The sequence below is a fragment of the Mauremys reevesii genome, linkage group 19 (assembly GCF_016161935.1).
Source record: "Mauremys reevesii isolate NIE-2019 linkage group 19, ASM1616193v1, whole genome shotgun sequence".
Classification (NCBI taxonomy): domain Eukaryota; kingdom Metazoa; phylum Chordata; order Testudines; family Geoemydidae; genus Mauremys; species Mauremys reevesii.
In genome coordinates, this window is record NC_052641.1 from 14,640,830 (window position 1) to 14,664,734 (window position 23,905).

The window sequence follows — 23,905 nt, forward strand, 5'->3', positions numbered from 1 at the left end:
CCGAGAAGCTGGTGAAAGGAGCCAACTGCCTGACAACTTAAAATCAAATGAATCAAATAGAGAGGTGCTATTCCACTTAACTATTGCAGCGTCGGCGTCTAAGGCTTTCCCTGGGCTGTGCCTAAGTCTCATCACTATTTTCCTCTCCCTCGCTCCTCTCCCCGCTGCAGCACCGTGCCATCCTACAGCTCAAGCGGCACCGCGACGCCCGCCCAGGGGGTGAACATGGCAAACAGTATCGCCAGCTTACGCCTCAAAGCCAAAGAGTTCAGCCTGAATCAGAGCCATGTGCCCACGGTGAACTGACTGCACGTCCCCAGAACCGGGACAAAACACCAATGTGCCTGCCCTAGGCGGGAGAGCATCTTCCCGATCACAAGAGGCCAGCTTGCCGCTCCTGTCCCAGTCTAAACCCAAACCCTTCTGACTCTCAACCAATGCCGAGTCCGTCACCAGCATCCCCTTCGTCTCCTGGCCCCTTTGGAAAGCAGAGCAAGTCACAAGCCCCTTTGGAAAGTGGCGTGTAATTGTAGCCACAGACGGAGTGAACTTGGTAAGAAAGTTGCTTTCCCCACACACTCTATAATAAAATACACACACACACACACACACACACATTTCAAGGATGAACAGACTTGCCAAGTTAACATGAAGATGCTTCCGAACAGGGAAGAATCTTGGACTACAGGATTTGACCAATTTGGATAGCTCAGCTGGACAGCCAAAGAGCGACTGAGTATTAATATATGGAGATATACCTATCTCATAGAACTGGAAGGGACCTTGAAAGGTCATCGAGTCCAGCCCCCTGCCTTCACTAGCAGGGCCAGTATCCTCCTACGCTGGGGACGTCCCGCTGGTCTTTGTTGGGAGGATCACTACGTTGTATTATGTCAATTATATAGTCTCTTTTCCTTTGGTTGTCACTCAAACTTGACTGTTCAGCCATTGCATTTGTAGCCGACTCACATTATACGACAGCAGTTCCAAGGCTGACAACTTTGCTCATATATTTTTGTGTCACCAGACTGCAATGCTTGAGAGAGAAAGACTTTTACAAGTGGGACTGCCCACCCCTGCTGTATATATTCATTACCGTAACCCTGCATTGTGCTTTGTACATTTAGGAGTAGCCAGCTGCCCATGCCAATGTAAGATATGTTACCGACTTTTTTTTTTTTGGAAACCATTAGTCAAAGGCGAAGCTGATGGTTTGAGTGCTCAGGAGAACTCACTCCAGCTAGCTGACGGGACTTTGCAGCTTTCCAAAAGTTGATGTTTGCTCTGCACTTTGTGGTTAAGTCAATGAATTCACAAGCAAGTCTGAAGGGGCCTCGGGTCATTGAACTGTCCTGGGGGGAAAAAAAAGGCTGTGGGCTTTAGCTGAGTGCATCGTTGTCCAATGGCCAGGCAGGCTGCCTCCTTCGGAAACACTGCCTCTCTTGTGGAACTGCCTCCCCTGGATGTGGTTGATGGCCTGGCCTCGTAAATTAAACGCCTTCCGCAGCAAGTGGCTGCCTTTCCCCATCATCCCACCTCTTAGCAAGCTCTTCCCTGCCGAACAGCTGAAAATCAAAGTTACAATGTAAGATGTGAACAAGCAGAGCCTCAGCTGGAGGCCTCAGGGGTCTTCTCTGAGCTTTTTGTGCTGGGGCTTTAATTAATGGGGCTAGAGTAGGGGGCTGGCCAGGCAGCTTGGAGACAGCTTCCTTTACGTATGCACAAGTACAGGTATAACACAGGCAGTACAGGTTTTCCTTGGTACTGCTACACCACTGAGCCTCGCCCCTGTTCTCATGGGGCTCCCGGTTAGGGAGGAGAAGGGAGCTCAGTTTCCAGGCTCCAGTCAAGCCCCGACCTCTCTGCTGCGTGGTGCTGGTTTTATGATGTGGACAAAATACCCACTGGAAACCGGGCTGAAACTGCTTATTCATTTCACGTAGGCCACCAAGCAGGCACCAGCTGAAAACAGCTTTGGGTCCTGACTGACTTGCCCTGGATTTGAACTAGTGACTTAGAAGTAAAAGGCATCATCTCCCTGTACCAATCCCCCAGCCCATTCAGTCCCCCTCTCATTAAGGCCTGTGTCTTGCTGGGAATTCAGTAAGGAATGAATGAATGTGCTGGTATTTTTAAGAACAAAGGCGGCTACTACTGAGACGCTCTCCTACAGATAACGCTCTACAGTAGGGTGACCAGATGTCCCGATTTGATAGGGACAATCCCGATTTTGGGGGCTTTTTCTTATATAGGCATCTATTACCCCCCACCCCCGTCCTGGTTTTTACACTTGCTCTCTGGTCACACTACTCTATGGGAAGCCTAGTAGTTTTGCTGTAGCCAGTACTACGAAGGTGGAAAGAGCTCGTATCCCACAACGTGGCAGTAAAAGGCACAACCACCTTCCCTCGCAGTAATCACAGATGTTGAACGGGCTCCAGGACAAAGGCACATGTGGAGTTTCTGAGGGGATGGCAGAGCTCGTCCATAAAGGTAACCTAATTCCTCCCCCACTGACTGCTTCCCTTGGGAGCAGCCTTTTCTTTAATGGGTCTTTGGCTGCAGCCTGGTACATTAGCTGGCAGAAGGACTCATGCACGGGACCATCCGCTTCAAAAGACACACGTCTCTAGTGCCTGAGCCAAGGGAGAGTCCCCACAAGCTAGGCAGCAGCAGGGTTTGTATCTGCTGCAGTCATGATAGGAGCAGATCCTACTGAGCCGTTCTAACTTTCCACCCAGTAGAGCGAAGTGATGCTCTAGCCACTGAGTGACCCTTAGCTGCTGTTATCAAGGTCTGGGAAGACCCAGGCCTTCTGGGCGGCACCAGCAGGGCCACGCCTGGCCTGGGCACCAGTGGGCAGGATCCTGCCAGACTTACCTTCCCAGCTGCTTCCCAACAGATGAAAGATGTTTCCAAAATCAAGGTGGTGACACCTAGTGTGCGTTTACCTTAACCGGACGTGGGGACGCAAACTTCTTAAAGGAACCAGCACAACCAATGCCAAGATCATTGTCAGAGTGAGCAGACAATAGCACCCCGCCCCCCTTGGAACAAGATGCTCGCAGCCCTGCTCGCTATGGATGTGACTCACAGCTCTGATGCTTTTAGGCTGCTCCAGCCCCCAGCCTCACGCTGGTGATTCTGTACTTAAATTCCAACAACCAATTCACGTGCTGTGGTGCCTGAGCACTTCTCAGTCTCTAAGGCATTCACCCCCCCGACACCCCTGTGAGCTAGGGAAGTGCTATCATCTCCATTGAAATGATGGGAGCAGAGGTGCAGAGCTATGGGAGGGGGAGTGGCATCGGGTGTACCAGTAGAGTTAAAGCAGTAGCTTTTTTGGGCCTAGACAAGCCGGTCACGCAGGAAGTCTGTGGCACAGCAGTGACGTGAATCTTGGTCCCCCTAAGTCTTCAGGGTAGCACCCCGCCCCCTGAACCACCCTCTTTTAAAAAGTAATTCCAGATTTTCCAAACTGGCCAGCATTTTGGGCCCTGAATGCTTTGAAAGTATGGCCCCCGCTGTGGGTGATGGGCATAGACAATCTGGTCCTGGTCTCTTAGGAAAACTCTGTCTCCATGAGGCCAAATATACTTGTCAGATCAGATACCACCCCACCCTACCCCCATTGCTGTGACTGTAAGGGGCCTCATCTTAAGGGGAGCCTCTTGGCCAGCAGGCACCTGCCAGCATCCTGGTTAACGCAGCGTCTTGAAGACCATCTAACCAGGGCACAGTTTCAAACACTCGGCGCGAGGTCATTTCAAGCGCATAGAGAACAGTTGTGACACTTCATGCAAAACTGGTGGCAAGCGTCATCGGAGCAGGGCTGAGGCCCATGAGCATGAACCAGGAGTGCAAGTGTAGAAAACCTTTACCCGGGCAGGAGCTTGAGCGCAGGCAGAAGCGCATGAGGCAGGGAAAAGCGATCATGGGCTTGAGTAAAGCTCTGGCTGCACCGGTTTCAGCTTAACACCGGGTGTCACTAGCACAGCACCAAACAGCCCAGGAGAACCACACAAGGACTGAAACGTCCTATTCCCCCCCGTGAGCAAAGCCACGGAACAACGAATTCCACATTTCCAGCCCCAGTGTGTGTTTGGTGCAAAATAAAGCTCTCCAAGCAGCGATGACAGAAGCAGCGCACGATGGAGGTAGCCGGTCAAAGCCAAGACGTGCAGCCATGGATTCACTGAAGATAGAACTCCCATCATGAGAAACTTTGCTTGGGGGTGGGAAGAGGGACAATCTTGGAGCGTTTATTCCCATGAAAAACATGGGGCTCTTTCCTGTTGTATAAGACGAAACCGCAGAGATATAAATGTCACTCCCTTTTTGAGAGCATTAATGAAAATAAACCGGTTTAATAGTTTGCAGATGCTGTTTCTCTAAACGTAAAAAAAAAAGGAGGGGGGGGATATTTCTTTGCACAATCTCAATTAGAAAACATTTGCTCTTAATTTTACAGCACTCTTGGCAGCCTCCTCCAAAATGGTCAGCTGACGTTAAAGCATTGCCGAGACAAGACACAAATTGCCCCAGTGGAATGATAGCAGGAACTAGGGCTTGTCCTAATCTAAGCTTGCTCTCTTCCTTTTTATTTGTACATTTCAATTACTTGTAACAGGATCTATGGGGTGGGGTGGGGTTGTTTGGGTGGGGTGGTTTTTTTTGTGCATGTCTGTGTAGGGTTTGGGTTTGGTTTTTAGGGGGGTTCTTTTTGGGGAGGGAAGTAATTTTTGTAAGAACAACTTGTGAAATAACTGAGAAATAAATATTTTACTGAGTAGTTCAGCGTCTAGATGCATGAATGAGGATTCAGCCTTTCCCTGCTCTGTCACAGCCGATTCTGGGACGATGCCCGGCTCACAGTAGGACTGGAGGCTGCGCTGTGCTGGAAGATGGCGGGGTGGGGCTCTTTGGACTTCTCAGGCCAAGAAGAGTAACGAGATGAAGAACACGAATAGGGCCATTTAGCATCACCTTCTTCCTATTGAGCCGGCACTCATCTGTTGAAGCCCCACCAAGGGTGTATTTGACTATTGCACATTATTGTCGAATGCTCCCTTAGTTCCTGCCGGTTGAGAATCTCTCCGTGTTTTACAAAAGCGGGGTGGGGGTGTATTAGTATCTCCAGCTAAGAAGTGGGGAAACAGAGGCGGCTGCAGCTCTCGCAAACCCTGCTCTAACCGCTAGATGCGTTGGATTCCTAGCAGGGAATGGTTCCCCTTCCACAGGTGCTTGGTTAATTCCATGCTAGCGCTGCCCCTGGGTCTTTTCCCCGGGGTGCGTCGTTAACGTCAGCGATGTGTGCTTCAGGTTGGGGATTGGCCCTTTGTATCCCCTCTCAGCCTGGCCCCCAATCCCTTATTGAGTGTGTCAGTTGGGAGCCCTGTGCCACAGCACTGAGGAGATGTCTACGCTGCATTGAGGATCGAACCTCCCCGTTGATACCCACAGACTTGGGCTGGTGGGCCTTGTACCTTCGTGCTCAAAACAGCCGCGTAGGCATCGCAGCCGGAGCCACAGCGGGAAAGCAACGTCTACACGGCTATTTTTAGTGCACTTGCGTGACATTCCCCCCAAGGCTGCAGACGCCAGCTGGAAAGCTTGCTCCGCCTCCCAGCTGCAGTGTAGACATACTCTGAATGTCTGGTAGGCCACCCTGTAATAATCAGGCGTCGCTGAGCCCTGTTCCAAAGGAACAAATGCATATTGCAGAGACTGGGAGCTGCCCGAGGCCTCCACTAACCCACCACGGTCTCAGCTACAGTCGAGTGGGTGTGAAAGGAGCCACAACCGTCCTGCAAATTAGTTTAGTGGAATTCTTCAAGCCAGGAGGCTTTCAAGGCCTGGCACAGCCGATGTCCAGAGGGGATGGAAACTTACAGCCAGGGGCACAGAATCGAAGGGCCCAGGCTGGCATTTCATTGCAGAGCTGTGCCAGAGCCTAGTGATTTCATTACATTTCATGGGGCAGGAACTGCTGGTTGTTGGTTCAAGGGCCTGAGTCTTAGTTACTAATCCCTACATTTAAGGCCAGAAGGACCTGACTCGCCTAACACAAGGCATAGAATTTTGCCCAGTAACTCCTGCATCGGGTCCAATAACTTGTGGCCGGACGAGAGCATCGTTTAGAAAGACATCCAGTCTTGACGTGAAGAAATGGAGAATCCAGGGCAGACTGTTTCAGTGGGTCGCTACTTTCACTGTTAAAAATTTGCACTTTATTTCCAGTTCAAATGTTTCTAGTTTCAGCTTTCAGGCATTGGGTCTGGGGCTGCCTTTGTCTGCTAGATGCTACATGGTTAGTTCTCTAGCAGTGGAATTTTAGTCCGAGAGTAAACCGATGGTGACACATCACCCCCCAGGGCTGGCCAAACATTTTTTATTGAAATGCTTTTTTTCTGACAGATTTTTTTTTTTCGTTTTGATTAAACAAAACTTTCCCCAGAAAGCGTCTGCTTTCCCTGGACATTGTTGACTTTCATTAGAAAACTGATTTTTTTTCAGGTGAAAATTTGAAGGCTTTTTTTTTGTTTGTTTCTGAACAAAAACTGAATTTTGGGGGTGTAACCGGGGTCCTCGTGGGGAGCCAGCAGTGGTCACTCAATTAGGGTGAACTGCAAAGAATGGGGCAGACAATCCCCATAAAGCTGGTGGATATTCCAATACCTAGATTCACCAGGCCAGCATAAAACATCTTCTGTATTACCTCACTGGTTACTCAGAAGTCCCAACAACACCGCTCCCTTAAAGTGTTCCAGCCTCAGGCCTCCATCCAGGTACCCACATCAAATATGATGAAAATTTCTGTAAATCTTATTTCATCATATAAAAGAAAAGGTTCTACCAACTCCAAAGGATCGGACACATCGCCTCCAAAGTTAGCGAATGTTTCAGATCTTACCCAAATAGACGCTACGGCCAATTCTTATTAACTAAAATTGAAAGGTTTATTTATAAAAAGAAAAAAAGGTGAGAGTTAAAATTAGTTAAAGGAATCCATTACATACAGTAACGGCAAAGTTCTTGGTTCAGGCTTGTAGCCGTGATGGAATAAATTGCCGGCTTAAGTCAAGTCTCTGGAGTACATCCACAGCTTGGATGGGTCATTCAGTCCATTGTTCCGAGCTTCAGTTTGTAGCACAGTTACTCCAGAGGTAAGAAGCAGGACTAAAGAAATGGAGAAGATGCAGCTGCCTTTTATAGTCTCTTGCCATGCGGCCTGTGCTTCCTTTGTTCCAAACACGAGCTGCCCAGCACATGGCTTGGGAGCCTTTGAGTTCTCTCCATAGGCATGTCCCTGCCTGCCTTGCTGAGTCACAAGGTGTATCTGCCTTCTCTCCATGGGTCAGGTGTCTATCTGATGGTCCCTAATGGGCCATCAAGCAGGGTAGGCAGTGCTGATACCAAACTGGCTGGGGTGTCACCCAGAAGCATAGCACAAGTTTGAAATACGGACATACATACATATTGTGATAGACCCAGGCCTGTTGGGTACCACAAAGTAGCAGAAGGCAGACATACTGGCCACTGGATTAGCAGTTTTCTGTTCCCTGACTGACCAGAGCAGGGGCTGCTCCAGACTAATGAGAACACCTGACTCCAATTAACCTGCAAAGAGTCAGGTGAGTCCATTAAGGTAATGTGAACACCTGACTCTAATTAAGGCCCTGCTGATACTATAAAAGGGCTCACTCCAGTCAGGCAGGGGAGAGCCGGGGAGCCAGAGGAGAGGAAGTGTGGCTGAAGGGCTGGTTAATGAAGACACCCTCAAGCCATCAGTAAGGGAGCCCCAAGGTGAGGGTGAAGACGGGAGAAGCAGGAGAGCTGTGGGGAAGTGGCCCAGGGAAACGTAGCAACTCTGGCAGTAAAAGGTCGGCTGTCAACAGCTGCTCCCATTAGGGTCCCTGGGCAGGAACCCGGAGTAGAGGGTGGGCCTGGGTTCCCCCTGAACCTGCCACTATAGGAACATCTCCTGGGAGGGGAAGACAGGCCCCTGTCAGGACTGGAGGCTAAACTGTTCTGAAATAAGCCCTAGAGACAACAGAGACTGTGGGAGTTCTCTCACCAACCTCCTTGCAGGCCTATGATGAAAAGGGCTCAGTAGACTGTAACCCTGGCCCTAGAGAGAGAAGGGCTACGTGGAGGGTCGCAGTGAGCCACTGAGGCTACCATAAGCCGCCTGGAAGCGCGGGACCCACGGGGACAAGGTCGGAGCTCTGCCACAATATCTATAACTCCTAATACAAAGGCGATACAAACATATAAACAAGATGATCCTATCTGGCAAATTAGAACATTTTGCAGATCTCTTCCGTGGCACATCTGGCTGATTACTTAGTAGGCATTACCCCAGGAGCCAACAGGAGCCAATACTTATAACTTTAAATACAAAAATGATACAGGCAGGCAGACAGCACGATCATACCCAACCAATCATAACCTTTTCAGAGACCTCTTACTCAACAACCTTAATACAATATTTGCTGCAAATATATAACAGTGATTGCAACAAAATATGGTCATATTTTAATCAGGGAACATCACGGGGGAGATTTTCAGTTTGACCTGCTGACAAGTGGAAATCTTCCACTGAAAATTTGGCTGAAACCAAAGTTTTGTTTTCATCAAAATTTTCTCAGAGGGAATCAACACAACCCAGTTTCCAATCAGCACGGAACAGCAGGGCTGATAGTCCAGCTCAGTGTTTCTCAAATGTGGCCATCAGGGGCTTTCCTTGCAGCCACAGCCTCCTGGGTGCTGATCGGGGAGGGGAGGGCTGCAAAGCAGCGGTCCCTCCCCCAGGTCCACCGGCAGGGGTTGGGCCCTCCCCACCCCGAGCCAGCCAATATGAAGTGGGGCTCAGGTTTCCGGCTTCAACCCTGGCTCACCACCCCCCTTATTACCCCTGGTGCCTGCTGCCTCCTCTGGCCCCTCACCCATCCAGCCCATGACCCTGGCCCCCCACTGTCTCCCTACCCACCTCCCCATCCAAGGCGTAACTTGTCCCCAGGTTTGCCAGGGCTGAGTAAGTCTGTTGTGAACAGTGATATGTGTATGCTCGTTAATATCACTTTTCACAGCCTCCCAGCAAGCTAACAAGTCTTCCGCTGTGAACAGTGATATTATCAAACATACAAATATCACTTTCCACAGAAGCAGACTTACTAGCTAGCAAGTCTACAAAGAAAATGCAACAACAAAAAGACAAGAACATGCAAAGCACCTTATTTTTGTTTCTTTTCTGTTTAGTTCCGATAAAGAAATAGAGGCAAGTGTACGTTATTTTTATTATTCAGTCTGCGAAAAACTCCTACAGACATAAATGACTACGATTTGGACATGGCATGGGGGTGTGTGTGCGTCTGGCTGACACCACAGGGGGGTGCTGTAACATCACACAGAGTAAGCCGTCACTAACTGGTGAGAGCTGACAGAGATTCTGTAGGGTCTTGGTGAGAAGGAAGAGAAGACACTGAATTCCCATTGATCCCTCCTGGAACAGTCTCCCTACCACCAGGTTACAGTTTCGTGTATCAATGGCCATATTTTGGTTACAGTGCCGGGTTGGATTTTCTTCCGCACCTGGTACCTATTCTAGAGGGACTATTTTTTTAAGCCCACTCTCATCCCTCTCCGCAATACTCACTCCTGCCTTGTTTCTTGCGTTTTTATCCCATTCCCATCCGCAAAAACCTGAGACCCAGCAAATCCCACAAGAGAGAGAGATTCCCCCAGGCTACTAAAAAAACCCCAAACAGTCAGTTAATATATTATATATATAAATGGAATTCAGACACAATTTTTACCACTAAAGAACTACAACAAATCTTGCTTAAACCATGTAGAAAAATTACTTTAACTCTTGTTATGATAGATGTCAACTCCCTTTCGGTGCCTCGCTTAAATAGAAGTACTAAAACCTTTATTTAAAAAGATATTGTCTCTTCCTACAAATTACCGCACTCTGGGATTTTTGCCCACCCAAACCCACCCGCTCCTGCTGTTATGACAGCAGGGTCTGCGATACCCACAGGATCCCAGTCCCGCTGCAGGGTTCTAACCTGCTCCACCCCCGTGTTGGCATTTCCACATTCATCTAGGCAATGGAACGGTCCCTACACTACATGAAAAACGCCTCAGAGGAAACAAACCCTGTTCGCCCCATGCCAGCACAGCTCCCCTTTAACACCCCCCAATCTCAGACCTAGAATCTACAGCAAACAGGCAGGTGTGAACAGACGATGCTTCTGTGTGGGGTCACTCCTCATTTGAGGTCAGATTTCCATGATCTCCTTACATTTGCTGACAGAGCAAGACCCGTCTATCAGTAATAATAATGCTATGGAGAGAGAGAGAGAGAGAGAGTGTGTGTGTGTGTGTGTGTGTGAGAGAGAGAGAGAGAGAGAGAACTTGACCTTGAAAGGGTCAGGGAGTGGGGGAAACTATTTTATTTGCTTTAGCTTGTAACAGAATTTAATTCCTTATGAACTTTCCCCCGTGTCTTTCGTTCCCCACCCTCCTTCCCTGGGGTTTGTTTGAGAAGTCGGCTCTAGTGGAGGAAGCAGCGGAGCGACTCATGAGAGTCCTACACCTTCCTCTTGCCCCACCTGTAGGCGGCTCCCTTCAGCGCATGAAAAGGGACCTGGAGCTCTCTCTCCTTTCCAGCTGTTAAATCGTTTCAGCTCCCACCCCTTGTTTCCTATACCTTGGACTCTAGCCCGTCCGGCAACCTACGCCCCGGCTTCCCCTGGTCGATCCAGGTGTGAAGTGGCAGGAGTTTCTACTTGTTCCCTTCACAGGACCATGGTGCACACCTATGTTTTTAACTCTAGCCCCACTTCCACAGTTCATTCCTAAAGGTAGTTTGGCTTTAGGCCAAGAGGGTGTCTCTTAGGTATGGCCTTGTGAAGGGATCACAGCTCCGTCCACCTTCCCTGCCCCAGCCCTGCCCCGCACTAACCCCCTTATTAAAGCCTGCTGTGGAAGAGTCATGCCTAAGCCATGGCAGGGAGAGTTCCAATATACACGTTCCCTTTGCACTGGGCCAATCCGGGGGGCTCCTTAGGATGCTGTTTGCATCTAGCTGGGGTACAGGACATGGGCAGTGCCATGATCGGCCACAAGCGAGGGCAGCCGGGAGGAAAACCAGAGCTCTGCCTGCTGGTGGGATGCTTCAGACAAACGGGGACTGTCTTGGGACAGGTCCAGAGAAACCCAAACTCAGCACTGCCAGCCCCAAGTCTTTACAAAAAGAAGCAGGAGTCAGCACCCCCAAACCCCATGATATTTAACAATAATAAATACAAACCTGTTGGGTTTTTTTATTTATTTATTTGCCTTGTGCCTCCCCCTCCCCCCGGGCCCAGTTTTCACATTCACTTTTCCAAGTTTCTCTCTGTAACCCTCAGGCCAGGAAATGAACTGTTTGTTTTTTAAAGAAAGCCAAGATTCCTGGAGTCACGTGATCATGATTCCAGGAAAGACGACTTTATGAGGGACAAACATCACAAGACTCTCAGTGGGCATTCACCCACGAAAGCTCATGCTGCAAAACATCTGTTAGTCTATAAGGTGCCACAGGATTCTTTGCTGCTTTTACAAGACTCTCAGTGAAAGTCGGAGCTAGCAGCTCTGCAAACTGGATTTTTCTGTGTCCCCCCCCCAAAGCAACAATGGGTCAGATCAAGGTCCCATTTTATCCAGCTCTTCCCTCCCCCCCCCCCTTGAAGGCAGAGGCAGCGTTGAAGAGAACAGGAGTCAGATAAATGGGTCCTGAGATAAGGCAAAACCCAGGATGATTTAGAACCTCACCAGCTCCCCCTCTTTCTAAAAAAAGGGGGGTAGAATAAATACTTTAGCTCATCTTCACTTACAAGGAGGGAAAACTCCTAACCACAAAATTCAGACTGAACCAGGGAGGCCTGCTGCCACCCCCGCCCCCGCCCCAAGCTCCGGATGCAGCAAGGGAGAGCAATCCTCCCCTACCTGAACCTCTCCGGCCTACCAGGCTGCCAACACACCATCTCCAGCTCAGCAGGGGACATAACGGCACATGCCGCAGGGTTCCAGCTGCTGCTCCAATTTGCCCTTCCTGGCTATGTAATTAACTCCTTGTTGTCATGGGAGGTGAGTGGGAAGAGGACTAACATTATTTCCTAGGGTAACATCATCATGCACCTGGTGAGAATGGCCCATCCTCAGGAGCAAGAGAAAACTGAACGGGAGAGAGACTCACCAGCTAGGAAGGAAGGCAGGAGATGCAGCCACTCACCAAACATGGCTGCTTTAGGGCTGCAGCTCCTTGGCTCTGCCAAATTTAAAGGGCCAGCTCCAGCAAGGCATGGTGGGAAGAGAGCTCCTTTAAGAAGGCAACCTTCTACCAGGGGAAAGTTAGGAGGGGCCAAGAGGTCACCCAGGAAAGCGCTGCTTCTGCCTCTGTGTGTTACATGCTTTAACAGCCCTTTTTATCCAAGCAGGTCAAAGGACTTTGCCTCCGAACAGAGGCACGAGGTGGTATTCTGCCTGGTTCACAGATGTATACAGAGAGGCATAAGGAATGGTAGAGAAGAGGAACACATACTAGTCATTTTACGATGACTATATACTTCATAACGCCAAGGAAGCACAAGAGGGGAACAGTGTAACATACATAGGTTTGCGGTCTTCCATTCAGCCCTGCACCTCACATGAAGCTATGTAGAAATGACAGAACATCTAGGTACCTGTAGGAAATAGAAAAGGCCCAGATCCGTGCTGAGCACCCCAATCTCCTTTTCAGCTCACTGCTCTTTCCAGAATGGAGCCTCGAGATGGCCTGATGTGCCCGGAGCCAACTCCCCCTTCTCACTCCAAAAGCAAATGGAGCTGTCTGCTCTGGAGTTCACAGTCAAGTGAAATCCTGATCTCAGGGGCCTAGAGGAGAGCTGCCTCTTTGGATTGATGATGTAATTTGGGTTTGGAAGGGGGACCTGCACGAGTTCTGATTCCCTCTGTGTTTTTACTGCCACCCACTGAAAGATTTAACCCTTTGGGTTCTGTGTCCTAGCAGACATTTGCCCGGCAGTATCAGATGCTGCACCACCAACTTGTTTCCTTCCCGTGTAGGGGATTAAACAACAACAACAACCACCAAACAAACAAAAAGAGAGTCAGGGCTCTCTAATCAAAGAGTAAAAATGAGGTTTTGGGAGCAGAGGTTTGTTTAATACAAAGACTCAGTTTGTTCCTACTTTAGCTTTTTCGCTACATCACCAGGTATTCTTTCCGAAGAGAGGAGATGGGACATCATATCTCTTCACCATACACACTCCCATCCAAGTGAGTTAGGGGGACCAAGTGTCTCCCGCTTTTCTCTCCCCATAGTGATGGGGCCAGGCTACTTAGAGAGTCTTCACCACTTCCTGGTTTAGTTGTGTTCTCAACTTGGCGTCATTCCCTCCTTGCCCCCCCAAGAACCCTCCCCACCAAGGTCACCAGCGAGAAGATTGGAAGACACCACAATGCTATTGCTGTGGTACTAATGCTGTGGCGTTACTGAGAACTTAATGCAGGAGCCCCCAGCTGCGAGGAGCACATCCTTCCACCTCCGCAGCCTGCTCCTGGAAATGGGGTCTTGCACACACCCAGAGGGGATTTCCCAGAGCCCTGAGCTCTGCCCAGCTGGGAGATGCCGACACTGAAGCCGCAGCAGAATGAGTCCTTCTCTTGGGAAAGCAGCAAAGACGTGTCTTTCCAATCCACGTTGCAGCACCAGCAGCGGCGGGTTATCTTTAACGTTACCAGTGTGTGATGACCGCGAAGAGAATCTGCAGCGCCATGGAGAAGCAGGGCAGCTGTGCCACGCTGTAGGCCACCGAGCGGGTGGGAGCTTTCAGCCGCAGAAGGTATGCCACGGTGTGAACTATCCGTCCCACGCAGAAGATCAGGAAGTGGATCCTTGCCACGATGGGATTGGGGTCCAGCAGGGAGTAGATGGCCCCAAGGAAGAGGAAGGGGAAAATGTTCTCCATGTCATTGCGATGGGCCCTGTAAATGTAAATAGGACAATTCAGGCTTATGGGGCTGCCTTGGAGTCCATTCCCTCCCAGCAATCACTGAGCTGCCCAATTCTTCTTCCCACCCCACCCCCATACCCTAGTCAGCCCATATTGACGCCCCTGCCTTTCTGGCCTGGATGGACTCCCCCTTGGCAGCCCAGCCGTACAGAGAACAGGATGGATGGCTTGCTCTCGGGTGGAATGCCACGGACGACCCGTGAGGAATAAGCAGCAGAAACAAGTGAGCCCAGAAATGAAGAGGCGCAGGATTTTCAAAGGGGCCTGGTACCCAACTCCGGCTGGATTTCAGTGGGGGGGTTGGCACCTCATTTTCTCACCCAGTAGCTTTTTAAGGCAAGTGTTATTAGTGATGAAAAACGGGGGGCAGTACAGAAACATTGTGATAGGACATCTGACTGAGTTTAGAGCCTACGTATGGTAAGACCCATTTTTCCCACTAAACTCCCTCTGCCCCGCCCCGCCCCGCCCCTAATGGAAGAGTTTATGAAACAAGGACAAAGCACTGCTTCCTATAAGCTGGGGAAACCAAAATCTGGGATGAAACCTACTCCCTGCGTCAGCACACAGACGTGTGTAAATTCTTCCAAATTTCCCATGAGATGCTGAAAGGAAATTGAAGGTCATCCAAGGTTTTACTAATTTTTTGACGCAAGTTTCCCTGGTTCCACCCATCTACCCCCCTCTTCTGGCTGGGAGAGAGTCTAACAGGAAGTGTTGGCAAACTTAAGTATCTGCAGTGCTACCAGCCATCCCAATTTAGATATAAAATAGTTACAGTTAAGATGACGGTCAAGTTCATGATGACCTGGTTAGGGACCAATCCCACTCTCAGTTGAAGTCCATGGGAGTCTTTCCATTGGACTTAGTGAATGCTGGATGGGATCTTCGCACCACATTCTCTCTTTGAGCCCTCCATCCTATGAGGTGCTGAGTGCCCTCAACTCCTACTGAAGTGAAAGGAGCTGAGGGTGCTCTATACCTGATAGGATTGGGCCTCAAAAAATTAAGATCGATGCAGGCCTCCTCCCAAAAGCCACTAGAAACGACCCTCCTTCACACTGCAGCTCTCAGCCTAGAGCAGGGGTGGCCAACCTGAGCTTGAGAAGGAGCCAGAATTTACCAGTGTACATTGCCAAAGAGCCACAGTAATACGTCAGCAGCTCCCCGCACCTCGCTCCCAGGGCCTCCCACCCCCCGGCAGCCCCGCCAATCAGCACCTCAGGCACAGCAGGCTCAGAGGAGGGGGCAGGCCTGTGGCAGAGCCAGGGGTTGAGCAATGAGCACCCCCCGGCACATTGGAAAGTTGGCGTCTGTAGCTCCAGCCCCGGAGTCGGTGCCTATACAAGGAGCTGCATATTAACTTCTGAACACCCCTGGCCTAGAGCGTTTAGTTCCCAGAGACCTTCCCTCACCCGAAAACCCAGCATAGAATAATCTCCACTTCAACTCTGGCTTCTGCTGAATGAATTGGGGCTCTCCCCAAGGGCAATCAGCTTTCCCCAGGGAGTCTTGTTTTCTGTGTCCTTGTTTATTTAGTCACTCAGTAGGTTCCTCTTTCCAGCCTGCAAAATCCCACTGCATTTGACAGGCAATTCTAACCTAATGCTGCTTTTGTCTGAGCTGAAACTGGTTGTATAAGTGGGGTCAGCAAAAGGAGTGGAGACGGTACAGGAAATAGGTGCAGTTTATTTCTCAAGTCCAGGCTTATACAACAAGCCACTTACATTTCATACATGCACCTTTAAATGGTCTGTGCTAGAGATGGCAATGCACTTAGTCATCCTCTCGCGGCTCAATATCCGTTAGGGACTGGGCCTGGGGGGAAAAACCCTAACGCCAACAGCCACGAGGAATGGAATGCTGGAAATTCAGATGCAGCTCTGAGTTATGAGGCTTGGGCCAGCCTACAAAATGCCTTGACAGGCAACCGGCAAAGGGAAAGGCTACTGGCTTCTTTGCGATCGGTCTGAGAGGTTTGGCTTCTATTTTTCTGCTTCCCCTGCTTGTTTTAGCTGGAGGTCTCATTAGGGGACCTAGAGCGATGGGGGTGGGAGCTCTCTCAGCTCTTACCAGGAGATCATCATCCTTCCTTCCAACTCTCTGGTGGGCACAGGAGTTACATCAGTGTTTAAAAGAGTTTTGGGGTTTGTCTGTGACAAAAGCGGGGTGTTCTGACTCCAGAATAACTAACAGGCATTAGCTATCCTGGTGTAAAAACCCAGCGGAGAGCGGGCACTGTGGTTTTACTGCAGATTAAAGTACTGGGTTGGGGTAAACATGGACAGGGGCTCTAGGACTGACCGTACCTAGCTCAGCAAGCCCTGCAGCTGGCCTTGCTAGCGAGAGAACCCGTGTAGTTATCCCCCCGTTAAACCCCACCCCCAACCACCTGCCTGTCAATGGGGACGAGCCTTGAACAGTTTGACCAAAACGAAACCCTTCATCTCTCAGTCAGGTGTCACTGGCTTGGGACCTGTGATGTCATGAGCCTACTGGGTCTCTAGTTAGCCAGAGAGCCTTCCAGGAAGGGAGGGTAGACCAGACCCTAGTGTTAAAAGTAGTCAGAAAAAAGTTGTCCTTTTTCCTGTCAAAGAGGAGTGGTATCAACCCATTTCCCTGTCCCATTGCATGTCAGCTTTAAAAGAACTCCTTCCCCTTAGCCCCCAGAGATGACTGGTATCTCCATGTACCAGCCCTTGCTTAGCCTGCAGGCTCTTTGGGGCAGGGACTCTTTTGCACTGTACAAGCACAGAACCTAGCATAATGGGACCCTGGTCCATGACTGGGACTCCTTGGTGCTACCATGATACAAATGAGCACAGCTGGTTGAATTTGGAGTTTCCGTCCCACGAATAATTCCCAGATTTTAAATATGATTTAATCTCAAATCAGGACAAAAAGTTGAAGTGTGTTGCTTCAGTTTGTATGAGATAGGACATCGTGTCATAATGTAATGGGCTAAAGCATGACATGAGCCATATGGCACATCACCACCACATGGCATGATGACATCACAACATGACACTGCATCATAGCCTGACATATCACACTCTGACATCATTACGTCACGGTAGGATATGAAGACTCATGATGTTCTGAGACAAGAGGTGACATTACATCACAATTTATAATACTACAACAAAAGTCAAATAAAACATTGATAAATGATCACAAAAACCTACACATGCCCACAAACATTCCGATTCTGTCAAATCAGTATTTTCTAGGGCTGTCAAGCAATTAAAAAAATTAATCGCAATTAATCATGTGATTAATCGTGCTGTTAAACAATAATAGAATGCTATTTATATAAATATTTTTGGATGTTTTCCACATTTTCAAATATATTGATTTCAATTACAACACAGAATACAAAGTGTACAGTGCTCACTTTATATTTATTTTTATTATAAATATTTGTACTGTAAAAATAAAGTAATATTTTTCAATTCACTTAATACAAGTGCTGTAGTGCAATCTCTTTATCATGAAAGTTGAACTTACAAATGTAGGATTAAGTACAAAAAATAACGGCATTCAAAACTAAAACCATGTCAAACTTTAGAGCCTACAAGTCCACTCAGTCATACTTCTTGTTCAGACAATCACTCAGACAAACAAGTTTGTTTACATTTGCAGGAGATAATGCTGCCCGCTTCTTGTTTACAATGTCACCTGAAAGTGAGAACAGGCATTCGCATGGCACTGGTGTAGCTGGCGTTGCAAGATAATTTACATGCCAGATGTGCTAAAGATTCATATGTCCATTCATGCTTCAACCACCATTCCAGAGGACATGAGTCTGTGCTGATGGTGGGTTCTGCTCGATAACGATCCAAAGCAGTGCAGACAAACGCATGTTCATTTTCATCATCTAAGTCAGATGCCACCAGCAGAAAACTACAAAGAGTCCGGTGGCACCTTAAAGACTAACAGATTTATTTGGGCATAAGCTTTCGTGGGTAAAAACCCTCACTTCTTCAGATGCATGGGCTCCATGATGATACAAAAGTCTCCATGCATCTGAAGAAGTGGGTTTTTTACCCACGAAAGCTCATGCCCAAATAAATCTGTTAGTCTTTAAGGTGCCACCAGTCTCCTTGTTGTTTTTGTGGATACAGACTAACATGGCTACCCTCTGCTACTTGACAGCAGAAGACTGGTTTTATTTTTTGGTGGTTCAGGTTTGGTGATGTAGTTTCCGCATCGGAGTGTTGCTTTTATAAGACTTCTGAAAGCATGCTCCACACCCCATCCCAATCAGATTTTGGAAGGCATTTCAGATTCTTAAATCTTGGGTCGAGTGCTGTAGCTGTCATTAGAAATCTCACATTGATTGGTACCTTCTTTGCCTTTTGTCAAAGTTGCAGTGAAAGTGTTCTTAAAACGAACATGTGCTGGGTCATCATCAGAGACTGTTATAACATGAAATATATGTCAGGATGCGGGTAAAACAAAGAGCAGGAGACATACAATTCTCCCCCAAGGAATTCAGTCACAAATTTAATTAATGGATGAGCGTTGTCAGCATGGAAGCACGTCCTCTGGAATGGTAGCTGAAGCATGAAGGGACATAGGGATGTTTAGCATATCTGGCACGTAAATACCTTGTTACGCTGGCTACAAAAGTGCCATGTGAATGTCTGTTCTCACTTTCAGGTGACATTGTAAATAAGAAGCGGGCAGCAGTATCCCCTGCAAATTGTAACCAAACTTGTTTCTCTTAGCGATTGGCTGAAAAAGAAGTATGACTGAGTGGACTTGTAGGCTATAAAGTTTTTAACTGATTTGCAGTTATGTAACAAAAAACCCTACATTTGTAAGTTGCGCTTTCACGATAAAGAGATTGCACTACAATACTTGTATAAGGCGAATTGAAAAATATTTTCATTTATAATTTTTACAGTGCAAATATTTGTAATAAAAATAACAAAAAGTTAGTGCTGTATATTTTGTATTCTGTGTTGTAATTGAAATAAATATATTTGAAAATGTAGAAAAACATCCAAAATATTTAACAAATTTCAAGTGGTATTCTATTGAGTTCAGCGTGAGTTAACTGCCATTAATCAACAGCCCTAGTATTTTCCCTAACAGAAAACTCTGCTGTTGGAAATGTTGTGACCAGCGCTAGCAATAAGCCTTGAGCAATAAGGCTTTGAAAGCCTGGATTTTCGAGGTTTCATCCTAGTCTCTAGTCGACACTAGCCTTTTCCGTAGCATGGCAAGCCGTAGCAGGAGTGCACCCTCCTCACCCGCACCACGCTGCCCTCTGGCCATGTTATTAGCTCACTTGGCAGGCCTAGGGTGGGGTGAGACGGACAATGAGCGCTCGGCACTTTGAGCATTTGCACTGACGCAGAGATGCTGGGAAGAGGGAGCTGGATGACAGGCCTCAGTGCCTTGCAGCTGCTTCCAATCACCACATCCCCATTTCCGAGGGAGACGGGTGTGCGCCAAAAAGTCCCAAGGAACCCAGTCACCATTTCCTGTTTCCCCATCCTCACTCCAGACCCGTAAATGCAGGTTTTATGTAAACAAGGCAACCACAGCCCGTGGCCAACACCTCAATCAAGCCATTTCCTGCCCCGAGCTGTCCAGGAGTGGGAAGGCAGCCACTGAGTCTGTTTATTTTTAATGAGGATTTTTATCTGCTGACTAAAAGGCCCAACCCTACTCCCCAGTTACCCTCACCTGGGTGACTCTGTGTCAAAAGCTCTCGCTTCCTACCTGCCTTTTGCTCAGTAACATTCCCCTGGAGCCTGGCTTGGTAGCTAAGCTCTGTGGGCTAAATTCTTCTCTTGGTTATGCCAGCGTAAATCCAGAGCAACTCGCCGTAGCCTGGGCCGTCAGGCCACGTTGCATGCTGGGTGGTCTCCATGAGAAATGAGCGGGCCGGGGGGCAGTCCTGATTTTTTAAGTGCAGGTACAGTAACTCCTCGCTTAGTGTCCCGGTTAACATTGTTTCGTTGCTGATCGACTAGGGAACATGTTCATTTAAAGTTGTGCAGTGCTCCCTTCTAACGTCATTTGGCAGCCGCCTGCTTTGTCCACTGCTTGCAGGAAGGGCAGCCCGTTGCAGCTAGCTGGTGGGGGCTTGGAACCAGGTTGGACCAGGACCCCCCTATCAGCTCCCTGCTCCCCTAAGCTCCCTGTGCTGCAGCCACCCAGCAGGCTAGCAATTGCTGCAGTTCAGCTGTCCCTCCCCCCACTGCTATGTGCTGCTCCTGCCCTGTGCCTTGGAGCTGCTCCCAGAGACTCCTGCTTGCTGTGCGGGGGGGGGGGGGAGCGTTGTAGAGGGGGGCTAATGTCAGGGTGTCCCCCTCTCCCTGCTCCTGCACCCCGTTTACCCCATCTTCATAGAGCAGGGGGGACACACGACAGGGCTCAGGATGGAGGGAGCTTCCTGGCAGCAGCTGCGTCTCAGCTTGCTGATTAACTTAACAAGGCAGTGTACTTTGAGTGGGGTCAGCATACTTAGAGCGCACACACACACACACACACACACACACACACACACACACACACACACACACACACACACACACACACACACACACACGTGTGTCTGTCTCTGTCTGCCATGCTGTCTCCCCTCCCTCCATTCAGGCTGCCTTGCAGAGTGAGAGGCTACATTAACAACAGTGAGTTAACCCTTGAGGGCTCAGCCGAGTGCTAGTTCATCATTTAGCAGCAAGGCATTCCCTGGGAAATATCCCTCCCTCTTCCACCCTCTGACTGCACCACCTCAACCAAGCTTCACAATCATTATCACTGTGTACAGTATTGTTTGTTTAAAACTTATACTGTGTGTGTGTGTGTGTGTGTGTGTGTGTGTGTGTGTATATATATATATATATAGTCTTTTGTCTGGAAAAAAAAATTCCCTGGAACCTAACCCTCCGCTATTTACATTAATTCTTATGGGGAAATTGGATTCACTTAACATTGTTTCACTTAAAGTTGCATTTTTCGGGAACATAACTACAACGTTAAGTGAGGAGTTACTGTACTCCACCCACACCAGCGTCGCTCCATCCCAGAGGCCTGACTCGCCCCCCGGTGCGTTTCTGTATAAAATGGCATCTTCTATGTGGCATGGCCTTGCATGTTCAGTGCGCGTGAGGCAGGGGCGGCTCTAGGCACCAGTGGGGCGCCCGCGCCAGGCGCGGCTTCCTGGGGCGGGCATTTGGCTCGGTGTGCTCTCGCCGGCATGCCGCCGCGGGCAGGTCCGACAGCCCGGGACCGATGGACCTGCCGCAGGGCATGACTGGCGGGTCCTCCTGCTCCCGCGCCCCGCGTTGACGGCAGCGCGCGCGGCTCCGTCCTCCGGTCCTGCCGCTCCGGCCCCGCGCCGCATGCATGCCGGCGGGCCGCACCAGATTGCACCCGCCCTCCCCCCAGGAGCCCGGCCGCCGGGGGGGGAGGGGGGCGCGCGACTGGGGCTGCGGCGGGCAGCAAGCGCGCCTAGCTGGCGTGAGGTCAAAAGTGTGGGTCCCACCCCATTGTTCCACATGGATGCCTACAATTATTTGGTCAAATCTCTCTCTTACACACACACACACACACACATCTGAAATCACAGACTCCTCAGTGAGCTATATCCCTGAGCTGGTAGGAGTAGCAGGTTGTTATCCTCCCTGTGGGCAGACACTAGGGGGCAACCCATTCTCACACACAAAGCCGCTCCATTACAGTGCATTTCCCCACTTCCATAAGCAACCCACCCCCAGAGCGCACACCTCCTGCTCTGTACTTTACCACAGCAGGCCTGGAAGGCGGGCCCCCAAATCCTTTGCTTACAAATCCTTTCCAGTTCCAGCTGTATATTAGTAAACAACTATAAATCTCCCCACACCCAACTCCAGTTTCGCCACCGTTTCTGCGTCATGCCACCAGTTTCTCCGCTGACACGTTGGAAGTCCCGGAGGAAGAACGGTTAACTGCGTCCAAGCTGCCTCAGCCACTAACCAGCCCTCCGCTCAACAAAAATAAACTCTCAGGCGCTAGCTATGCCAGCACATAGTGTCCTCCCAGAGAGACTTCAGCAGGAGAAATGGAAAGAAACAAAGGCAGCTTTTAGGGCAACGTTAACGCCAGGGGCTCCTTATAAGGCTGCCGGATTCCAGACTCTCTGCTCGTTTTCCCTCCAGTCTCGCTGTCGAGCTCTCTCCAGTCCTTTCATGGCTCACTTTGCACAACTCCTAACCACAGGCATCTCCTCCTCCCGAGCCGCGCCGAGCTGCTGGGGCTCGAGGGAAAGTCAGGCTTTGTCTTCACTTGGAAAAGAGCTCGCTAGCATTGTAACGCGGGTTAGTTCAGACACAGCAGTTGTCTCTGTAACCCAAGGTAGGCTCTAAGCTCCCCTTGGGGTTTACTTTGACCAGCCAACGAGGGTTAAAATTGCTCCTGCCTTGTCTTCACTAGGGCCACGTCTTCGCTGCCCCCCAAAAAAGGGATTTTTAGCGTTCCCATCAGTTATCTCATGGAAAATTCCAGCGGAGGCAACGCACAGGCAGTTTGTACTGAGCCTTTTAATGTAGCGAGGTGAAATCAAACATTATGCCCCATGGCGGAGCTTGCTTTGACACATCACAATTATAGCTACAGAACCTTGTCTGCATTAACATTCTACAGTGACCTGGCTAACACACACACACACACACACACACACACCCTCCAGCTTTGTTGTTGCCCCAAGCAGCAAGAAAAAAAAAACCCAATTGAGCTGCTGCCGAAGTGCCACCGAAGAGGAAGAGAGGGAGTGAAGGACCCACCGCCAAAGAGCCGGATGTGCTGCCTCAATAATGGATGGAGTGCCGCCCCAGGCACCTGCTTCCTTCGCTGGTGCCTGGAGCCGGCCCTGACACACACACACACACACACACGCTTAGGGCAAGTCTACGCTACAAAATTAAGTTGACTTAAGCTATGTCGACATACAGCAATTGAATCACATTTGCACATCCACACTATGCTCCTTGTGTCGGCGGTGCGTATCCTCACCGGGAGCACTTGTATTGATTTAAGGTGCCGGGCATTGTGGGATGGCTTCTGAAAGGCAGGAACAGTCGATCTAAGCAATGCAGAGTCTATACTGGCACTGCATCCACCTAACTACATTGACTTAAGCTCTATGCCTCTTGCGGAGGTGCCGTTATTAAGTCGGCCTAGTAGGCAAATTACATTGGTGGGAGTGACATTTTACTGTAGACGCTTACAGAGTTAGGTCACTGGAAGCTGCCTGTCTCATAGAGCTGGAAGGGCCCCTGAAAGGTCATCGAGTCCACCCCCCTGCCTTCACTAGCAGGACCAAGTACTGATTTTGCCCCAGATCCCTAAGTGACCCCCTCAAGGATTGAACTCAGAACCCTGGGTTTAGCAGGCCAATGCTCAAACCACTGAGCTATCCCTCCCCCCGTATGTCAACCTAACTCTGTAGCATAGACTAGGCCTTAGCTATGGTTTCACTGTCATGTAAAACCAAGTTCCTTAATACAGGTTTAAAATTCCTCATGACGATACAGCGTCTGTGGGTTAATGCACTAGCCTGGCACCTTTTGGAGAGCTGGGTTCAAATCTAGCCAGGAGCACGAGTGAGCTCAGATTGGGGGCAGGGGGTCTCAACCTCATTTGTATCCATTAGAGGCAAAACCAACATGCAATGTGACATCACCAAGGTGCACTGGCAGAATTGTGTGGGAGCCCAGAGCATTCCACTGTCAGAGCTGTGCAGGGATTAGTGGAGATTTGGGTCTGGCACAGCTGGGGGTCGAGGGGCTGGGGGAACCTTAGTGCATTAATTCAAGACATGGCCACAGTCATCTGGGACACTC

The 23,905-nt window shown here is 49.4% G+C and overlaps 2 protein-coding genes across 5 annotated transcripts in view; one reads left to right on the plus strand and one right to left on the minus strand.

The window, feature by feature from the left end:
• The window catches only part of PRRX2 (paired related homeobox 2), a 68,763-nt gene extending 66,495 nt beyond the window's left edge, over window positions 1–2,268 (plus strand). The window contains exon 5 of the mRNA XM_039506900.1: window positions 171–2,268. Coding sequence (XP_039362834.1) covers window positions 171–306 — 136 coding nt within the window. The 3' untranslated portion in view covers window positions 307–2,268. The remainder of the gene's footprint in view (window positions 1–170) is intronic.
• The window catches only part of PTGES (prostaglandin E synthase), a 98,478-nt gene that overhangs the window by 32,548 nt on the left and 42,025 nt on the right, over window positions 1–23,905 (minus strand). For 3 of the 4 annotated variants that reach the window (XR_005589966.1, XR_005589967.1, XR_005589965.1), the window contains one exon: window positions 12,248–14,037. Coding sequence is in view for 1 of the 4 variants with exons in the window: in XM_039506901.1 (XP_039362835.1) it covers window positions 13,788–14,037 (250 nt within the window). In the remaining 3 variants the exon portion in view is untranslated. Of the gene's footprint in view, window positions 1–11,762; window positions 14,038–23,905 lie in introns of those variants that run through there. The other variant, XM_039506901.1, reaches the window with a different exon arrangement.